This window comes from Myzus persicae, unplaced genomic scaffold, assembly GCF_001856785.1.
Source record: "Myzus persicae strain clone G006 unplaced genomic scaffold, MPER_G0061.0, whole genome shotgun sequence".
Classification (NCBI taxonomy): Eukaryota; Metazoa; Arthropoda; class Insecta; order Hemiptera; family Aphididae; genus Myzus; species Myzus persicae.
The window spans coordinates 108,780-118,778 of NW_019100780.1; the positions used below are offsets into that span (position 1 = coordinate 108,780).

The 9,999-nt window shown below is 35.1% G+C and overlaps 1 protein-coding gene across 2 annotated transcripts in view; it reads right to left on the reverse strand.

The window, feature by feature from the left end:
* Positions 1 to 695: 695 nt before the first annotated feature.
* The window catches only part of LOC111042962 ((11Z)-hexadec-11-enoyl-CoA conjugase-like), a 46,601-nt gene continuing 37,297 nt past the window's right edge, over positions 696 to 9,999 (reverse strand). The window contains exons 2-6 of one of the 2 annotated variants that reach the window (XM_022327723.1): positions 9,703 to 9,786; positions 9,316 to 9,603; positions 8,996 to 9,190; positions 6,583 to 7,105; positions 696 to 3,343 (exon numbers count right to left, since the gene is read on the reverse strand). In XM_022327723.1, coding sequence (XP_022183415.1) covers positions 2,959 to 3,343; positions 6,583 to 7,105; positions 8,996 to 9,190; positions 9,316 to 9,523 — 1,311 coding nt within the window. In that variant the 5' untranslated portion in view covers positions 9,524 to 9,603; positions 9,703 to 9,786 and the 3' untranslated portion in view covers positions 696 to 2,958. The remainder of the gene's footprint in view (positions 3,344 to 6,582; positions 7,106 to 8,995; positions 9,191 to 9,315; positions 9,604 to 9,702; positions 9,787 to 9,999) is intronic. The other variant, XM_022327724.1, reaches the window with a different exon arrangement.

The window sequence follows — 9,999 nt, forward strand, 5'->3', positions numbered from 1 at the left end:
TATATAATACATCGATCGTGTGAATAAAAATAAACAATTGCATTTAACGTTAACTTAAACTAGTCGTTATTAAGTCGAAAACAAATTGTTGTACAGCTCAATTTGTTTAATAGTAAGTATATTATATCCGTAAATAAACATAAAATAGGTACTAGTTAAACATGTGTATCGAATATTTTAAATTATTCCAAATCGCTATAATTATAATTTATAGGTTTCGTTACATATAATAATATATTATTAAGTTATAAGGTACAAATTTCAATTATAATTAATTATTTTGATAGTTCATAAAAAAATACAATTTAGTAATTGTTTTATGTGATCTAACAATTCAAGACATCTTATAAATAGTTTTTTTTTTTTAATATAGATTGAAAATAAATGATTTTGTAGAAATTTTAAAATGTAAATTATTAAACGTTAGGTATTGTTTATAATAAAATCATTTCGTGCCATCATTTGTTAAGAATTAATTTTATCGCAATATTTCGATTATTAGATAATAGTCTATTTTATGTGACACGTGTTTGTGTATAAATTGTAAAAAAGGCGTGTTACGATAGTGCCTAAACGATGAAAGAAAAAGTGTTATGTAACTGTGAAAAAATGTATAAATAATTTTGATGGCAATTTCAAAATGTATAGATACTTCTATTTTATTAGTAGGTATATCAATAAAATGTCAAACGATGAAACGACAAGATTACAAATTAACTGCATAAAGAGACGCAACAATATACGTTTAAATTGACAGTGTTGCATTTTAATTAAGGACGTCAGAAAAAAAATTTATAATTAAACATTTTAATATTATTTTCAGGATAATATACATAGTAAATATATTTTATATAGTTACTCATTATTTTTATCCAGTAACAAAAATAAATAGTATTTTGCTACTCAAGATAACAACCAAAGTATGTCACCTAATAATTAAAAATAAAAAATAAAATAAAATTTCTAATCACAAATTACAAATAATTTTTACTCGGTAAGTAGATTTACTATTGAGCACAGCCAGTAAAAGTTTTTGACAGACATAATCATAATAATTATAATAATCATAATTGTAATAGTATTAATATTAACCGACATCTACGTGTTTTTTATATTTTATTTTGAAATTATATTATAAATATTATCGAGCAAAATAAATCTCGTACGTTGACAGAAGAAAGACGCGTAAAGAAATAATATTACAAACTAACCTCAAAGTTCTTAAACTCTAAAATTGGCTAAATAGTAGAATATTATACAACGACGAATGTGAGTTAGTGTGTGTGTATGTGTGTCGCGGGCGTTGTTATGTCTTTTTTTATTTTTCTGTAACGTCCCCAGTGCGGCGGCCACCATATAATATATTATTATGGTTTTATTAAAATAATAATTTATGTTAACGAGAGAAACGTCCGTTTTAGTCGGCCACTTGGGAGGCGGTGTTCGTACGAAACGACTTGGACGCGTTTCGAGTTGCTTTTTGAACTCGGAAAACGATAGCACGTCATGACATAGTAGGTAGGTACACCACCTGCGCGACGCGTTAAATAATAATGACGATACGACGTACACTCTAGGTTGTACCTACCCCATCTACCTACCTATCAATAATAGTGAATTAACGACAGTCGGCAGACGGATAATATTATTATGTATAGATTAATCGATCTCGATAACATTACGGCCGGCACCGCCCAGGACGATTCCGATCAGATATTGATATATAATATACGATATAGTGATATACAGACAGTGTTGTACGGGTTTCTGCTGCAGTCGAACTGCCCTAAGACACAATATATACATTTTATTATTACGTGACGCGATCGCGTATCGCGATGTAATGAAATAATAATAATACTGTAATACACGAGCCTCGTGCACAGTTGTTGTTAGCGTCCGACGAACGGTGCGATCTATATTATGATAATATTATTATTGCGGACGTTAATGATAACAAAATTGCCATCACATCATATTATATTACATTGATATACGTATCTAATACTATACGTGATGCGCGTCTATATTATAGCCGCTGAAATAAAATTGTAAGAGAGAAAAACGTTGCGGTTTTTCTAAATTCAAAGACCAAGTCCAGAGAGATTAACGATGTGTACAAGACATGTACGTGTATCGCGCGCGCGCGCGTGTGTGTGTCTATATGTGTGTGTGTGTGTGTGTGTGTGGAAAAAAAAGAAGTGTCCGTTAAAATAGCAAATCGACCGGTCAATCAATCACACTCCATTTTTTTTTCCAGTACATCAAACACGCCGTCGTCATATATACATATATATATTGCATACCTATACGTACACTCCATATACTAGAAATTCTAACTACTAAGACTCTAATAATTACGTGTATATTACATACATATAATATTACTGGGCGATACAAATTATATGCTTAAATAATATGCGTGTGTATGTGTGTGGATAATATTATATTCGCAGCCACCATAAAAATATAATATTATATTATATGTTATTATTATCAGACGTTTATTAATCACTCGAATTTTCGGCGAGTCTTCCTATAGGCCCAGTCTTTTCGATACCTAAGCGCACGTGACCGTCCCGGACACCTTGTGCCAAACAACTCCGGCCGTCAGACATAAATATTAATAAAATAAAATTATATCGTCAAAAACAAGACGACGATGATGATCGTTCGAAATTATTGCGCTCGTTCGTTTCAAAGTGTTCCCGGGACTCTCGCGGACGCGCTTATCGTCGTAAATATTATACGATCGTTATAATACCTAATCGAATTTATCTCTAGAAAAATGGTTAAAATAAAGAGAGAAAAAAACACACGTCCCCCGAAAATATATAGGTTGATACAACGACGAACGGAAAGAAAAAACAAAACTTGATAAAAATGAAAATCAGTGGTAAAACTCCAAACCCCCCTCCCTCCATCCCACCCCCGTCCACCACACGACCAAACGCCTCACTAATCGCTTTTCTTGTATATTTGAGCCAGTCGGCGGTCCTCGTCGGGCATATCGGTGTCGGACCAGCCGTACACGTTCGTACACGTCGCCGGCTCCGTCGGTGCGCCGTCACCGTTGTCCGCCGCCGAGTCGGTGGCCGGCAGCTTGCGCGAACCGTCGCCGGTGCGCAGAGCCCGCTTGTTCACCAGTTCGGTGGGCACGGTCTTCAGGTCGTACGCCCACCCGATCAGCGAGAACGCGTCGATGAACAGCGTGGACAGGTTCAGCTTGTAGTCGAGCAGCTCGGCGTTCTTGTAGTCCCACGGGAACGTGTGGTGATAGTTGTGCCAGCCGTCGCCGCACGTGGCCACCGACACGAACATGTTCTCGGTGGGGTTGATGTTCCTGGAGGGCAAATGAACGAAAACAACATTTTAAAAACAACGCCACGTCGGTATAATGTGATACATATATAGGTGCACACTGCATTTGAAATATAGGCATCTATTCATCTGGATATGCAACTACAAAATATTATGATATGCGCGCAGGGTAACCTATATCTGATTTCGGAGTAAACAAAAAAAGGCGACACACAATAGAAATATTGTAGTAACTAGTAGTCAGCACTTTTCAGACCCCCCCCCCCCCCCCAATGACTTTTATCTTCTGGAAGGACATTCGAGTAAACGCGGGGGCGGTCAGTATCTAATTTGGTGGAAACGGGTATTGTTGTAAGCTTGTAACAGTAAAAAAGGTATGATTTTGGTGGAAACATGTTACGTCAAACAAATACGTTAGTGATTTAAACATTAATAAGTACCTGTCCGAGTACGATCGTACTGACGTACTGTAAATACAATGTGTAAAGAAGTGTAAGTTTCGTTTCCCTACCACGCACCTACAAGGGTTAAGTGGTATTGAATAGGAGTGATGGGCGGAGAGGAAGGGTGTTCAAGTCATGAGCCCTGCAATAGTCCCATCGATAGTATATAAATTCTATATGGTCCCATCCGATAAATCCGATTTTCAGAGCGATCACATTTCGAAGGGAATGAGTATAACAAAAAATACTGTGACGGTTCGCCGCCTTCGATATAGCCAGCTAGTTTATCCCGCTGGATTTTGGCGTTTTATAGGGATTACATATATACATTATAAGTGCTACTGCCATTGAATATATAAACAGGATGATTGGCGTAGTGGATTTTCGTTGGACGTTCAAAACATATAGGTAATAACTAATAGGTATTATAGAAATTAAAGACATTTCTGCACTAACCGCTCTATATATACAGGGTGAATACAGAATATGAGAAAAATGACGATAAACCATAACTCTTAAAGGAAACCAGCTAAACGAGACCGGATTCTACTGTTAATGGGGTAGGTATATTATAATTACTATTATTATACCTAAGTACTTGTGAACAGAAGGCGTTTAGAGCAACTAAACATACGTAGTAAAAGTGTATCTGGTGGGGGTCACATCGATCATTTACAGAAATATGTTACACCCAAACAAAAAATAAACACCAGAATCACTTGTTTACAATGGTCAGTAAAGGTTCTTGAAATACAATTTTTCGGAATTCTACAATCCTTTTGTAAGTCATACCATGTGTATTCAAGTATAAGTATATAGGTGTATGACGTAATGATGAGCGTCGTCATTACCGAATTTTCGTCGATCAACGATTTTGTTGTATTATACCACTACCACCACTGTCGTACCGCCACCGAAAATCGTTACTTTTACGAGGCGGCCGCGGCGGTCAAGTTGGCTCGAAGAAACAGAAAAACAGGGGGAAAATACACTTTATATTATACTCGTGTACACGGGCAGTGGTTGATGTAGTGTATCGACGAGGGCGTTCTATAAAAAGGCACTAAGTGACTTTTTTTTTCTAAACCGTACACCGTTCTACGGGACGCAATATACATCTTATAGAAAATTTGGACCTATATAGAATAAGACATTTCACCCAATCCATGTAATTCTGCAGAAATAGCTCCTTTTTAAAAACAACCATATATTATTATTATTATTATTATTATCATCATAGAATTCCTAAACGGCTAATCGACTTGACTAAAGGGGTAAGAAAAGGGTAGCGCTAATGTTACGATCGGATCGGAACATTTGGAACTGTCATTATTATGAATTACTAGGACGCTGTGAACTTGTAGGAAAATGCGCATTGATTTTAAGTTATTACAAAGCATTACTATATTATCTTGACTTTCATTTTAACATATTAGACTTTTAGTGTATTTTTGGAGATTTATAATGCATTTTACTCTGAATTTATTGAGGTTTCAAATGCATTTTTTAAGGTAATTTAGTGCATTGAATTCAAAACTCTAGTTATTACACTTTATAACGATAATGACGATATACGGAGTGATTTTCAAGCAAGCGCACTCAAAATTATTATTTATTAATTTGTTTTTATTCAAATTCTAATTTTTGAAATCTTTAAGTATAGATAATGACAATATTTTCAATTATTTTGATTTTTTATACAATTTACGGAGTGTTGTGAAGCGAAATAAACTTATTTTATTCAAACGAGAACCGAAATTTTTTACTGAAATTTTCAAGCAGATGATTCTTTTTAAATTGTTGATTTATTAAAATGTATATAAACCAAGGGTAGTAGTCCTTAAAAATGGTTTTATAACATTAGAAGAAGATGTAATATTGGATGAAATAATATTAATAATATACTCTGTTCATTTTTAGAAATGTTAATGGAATAATATCAGTGGTCGAAGTGGGGGGGACACTGTGGGATAACATCTCTCCACTCCTTTTTATAACCCACATTTTCCATCCTTCCACTTTTTTATGCAACTGTTTAAGGGATATATGAGAACTATATTATAAATTATGAAAGGCATTTCTCCAATCATTTTGAGCCACTTCGACCACTGAATAATATTAGTTACTAAAATGTTCGAATCATTGTAGCCCCCATATCTTTCAAACCCATCATCATATTGTATTATGGAACTATTGGGAAAACAGATTAACAAAACGTTATCTGGTGGAAACAATTTCAATAACTTTCAATTCGTATATGACCTCCTCCTAAATATGTTTTAAAGCTTTGAAAAACAGAATATTTGAATAAATTCGTGAAATTATTGTGAAAATAGGTTCACTAGTGCAACACGTTTCTGGTGAATAATTTATCGTTCGTATCATAGGTATACCGAAAGATCTGTTTAACATAAGACACTCATTATTTCTAAAAGTATTAATGTTTTTGAAAATATAGTTATAAGTATTTTTATCGTTATTATTTTTTTTTAATGTCTTACTTTTTTAATGGTAGTATGAATTGTTCATTCCTTATTAAAAAGCAGAATATTTATATAGGAGTACTTTAAATGAAATCGAATTTTTCGTAAGAAAATGTTAACGAAAAAATATAAATTTTCTTCCAAAAAAATTGTATTTTATAACAGCTTAAAATCGTTTAAAATAAATATATCTCAAAAACGTTAGGGTCTTCTGAAATAACGACGAACGTCGTGCAGTGTTAAAATACGTAGATTACCCCGTTTGTCACAACGGGTAAGGGACGATATTGTCAGCATAACGAGTAACGGCAGAGGAGTTATAAGATTCAACTCACTTGTCATACGGCTTGATTCCCCACATGTGCGCGGCGCTGTTAATGAGGAACGTGGAGTGCAGCGTGAGCACTTGCCGGAGCTGAGCGGCCACCAGGTGCGCGACCAGAAGATCCTCGCCCCACAACCACCAAGGCACGAATGTGGGCAGCGCGTACGACAGGACGGCGGCCAGCGGCGCGTACAGCTTGTACTGCCACATGACCACCCAGTCCGACTCCATGTCGGCCATGTCCACCGACGACACCTTGGACTCGAACGCCGGGTGCGGCATCATGAGCGCCCAGCCGACATGAGAGTAGAAGAACCCGCGGTTCGAGTTGTGCGGGTCCGCGTCTGTGTCCGTGTACTTGTGGTGCAGCCGGTGGTCGCGTACCCAGTTGTACACGCTGTACTGGACACCCACCGTCTGGAACAGGGCTAGGATGATGCGCAGCGGCAGCTTGGCCTTATACGCGTGATGTGACCACAGCCTGTGCGCGCCGGCCGTCACGCCGATCGACGACATGGTGCCGACCGCGAGCGCTGCAACAGAAAACGAATCGAGGTTTTTTAGTTATTTTTTCAAATCGCCTTTTGTGTGTTTTTAATTTTTAAATCGATTTATGAGGTTTACTGCGCGACCGGTTGCAGTGACATACGCTTATCGGGTCTATGACGGCAAAGGTTAAACTTTAACAATATATCAATTTTTATCGGCTGTTATTATTTACCGTGATATGCATGGAACGTAATGACTAATGACGTTCGAGTTTATTTTCAGTGAATTTAAACGAATAGAGCTACGCTGGTGTGTTGCCCGGTCCGCAGTACGGGAGCATTTTAAATCGTCATCGTCACCACGATAGGCGAGTGGGCGAAGGGCTCGGGGTTAAATGTTTTTCCTGATTTTGCACTAAAAAATAATGCTCTACAGACCATGTGATATATTATAGTCGTAATATTGTTATAGTACAGTAAAAACATCCCAAATATCAGTACACAGTACAATTACATACACAAACGTATGGATGATAATGAATTATTATTATTTCCACAGTTAAAATCGTATAATTTATGTACTTATTTGTTACAGTAAAATGTGCGGAGGCGCCATAATTCCTGGTCACTCTTAAAAGGGGGCGTGTATCCAAAAATCCTGGGAACTACTGAGACCATAAATTAATTTGATTGCGATACGGACATAATTATTGTATAAGTAACGGTCTAATCGTACGATATCGACTACCAATAGCTCTTTTAATTTAGAGTTTTGTTTTATTATATTCATTAAAAGAGTGTTTTTTAAACATAATATATTTTGTATTTGTATAAAATCCTGATTGTATTGTACCTTATTCCCTCTCCGAATGTGCTTTTATTCAAATTAAATAAATAATGTAATTCCATACCTCTAAAATCAAAGGATTTAAAAACTAAACTTTTATTTTTACTCAGCGATTTTACTTTTTGCAACATTTTTTACATTTTTAGTTTTTATTACATATTATAATGTATACCTAACCATTCAATGGAATTTTCTACATATTAAACGAGTTTGAAATTATAAAACATAATGATATAATGGCACACTGGAAAGAAAATATTACTTTTGATTTTAAATATTATATCTAAAGCCACTTGTTAAATAATATTTTCATGACAATTGCCCATTCGTCTCGCTGTGATCAAGTTGTTTATTATCTATTCACGATAACAGCAATTATAGCCGTTAACTGTATACTGCGATAAACAATCGTGATTCAAAGAACCACACAAAAATAATTGGTCAGTTTTCAGTACAAAAAATTGTCATGTTTAAAAATTGCTTGTAAGTAGGAAGATTACAAGATATTATTCTATCTGACTGCCAACTTTATAATTTACGAATTTTATATTTAATCATTTCGTTTAGATTTGAGATGTCCTTTTGATTTCTCGCTACCTATCTTGATTATTAAACATAATTTTTTTTTAGTTTATTTTTAATAATACACTCGATTTCGTATAAAATACGTTCTGATAATATACAAGCAAAATTATTTACCTAAACCCGGCAACGTTTAAAACTTATTAAATTTTTATAAACCATTTTATTTTAAACATTGTGATATATTTTTTTTTTTTGTGTTACCATATTTTAATATATTATTTACTACAAATTGATTTGTATTTTTATCAATCCCGTATATTATTATACGTGTACCAGTGTTTTATTTTTATTGACTCTTTGAAAAACTTTGTCTCTGCGTCTCTAATATAATAGAGTTCAAAGACTGAGGAAAAAAATTCCCGACTAAGAACCTTAAGCACTCAACTGCACCGAATGACAATAATCACATCTCCTGTGTCGAACTTTGGTGCGACGTACGATGTGTGATGATAAAATGTTTGAAAAGTACATGTACATTACATTATGGAAATCTTAAGACTTACCAAACAGTACAGTGTACAGCTTCACTTGACCTGTGACGCAGAAGTAAAGACCGGCCAAAGCCAGCAAGTGAATGCTTGTGAAAAATAAACGTCGGCGCCTCGTAGAGAACACATCGTCAGCTGATAAGACCAATTCGTCGGCCGGCGGCGGGCTGTACGGACTGCTCCTCACCCTAGGATTCATCGACAGCTCGTCTATATAACAGAACATTTTTTGGGATGAAAGCAAACCGCCAAAACGACGGTTTCGCCATAATGCGGTATGTCAGGTATACGTGCGATATTACCATATTATTTTTTATTACTTTTATTATACTTACGCCAAAATATTATGTATGCCCGCAAACCGTAGTACTTGACCAGGCCGACGATTTCGTTAATTTTGAGAAAAGCTTGACCTTTCCAACACTGCTCCTCGGTCGAATCCGACCTGCTCGACCATCCGTTTGCACAACCATTGGGCATTTTTCTCTCTTCCCTGAGTATGGTACTCGAGTCTGTGGCGTTGGGACTCATTCTGAATATCATAAGTTTATACGTTGTACTTATATAAAAATTTAGAAGTTAGAATTGTTCGCAACACTATAAATCGTTACGGGTCGACGTTTCTACGAAATGATTATCATTTTATAACAATATTATATTTGTGATGAATTATAATAATTGTATAATATTAAATTATCAGGCTTTTAACCGTATAATAATACCTTATTGATTTATACGTTGTTGATGTTCAATTAGTGTTACTTATACATTTTCGTCACTCTTGACACAATATGAACGGTTATGATCTGAAAAAAAGCAAACAAAACACGTTCAAATAGTTTGTAAGACTGTATACAAAATAATATAGTAATAGACTATAAAAGCATAATATAATTATAATAATACATATTTTTTGGAAAACGTCCAATTTCAGAAACAAAAACATCTCGTTTGTTTTCAATAATTCGCGGTCTACCTACTACCGCACATGGCCACATAACGAGGGTTATTATTATTAT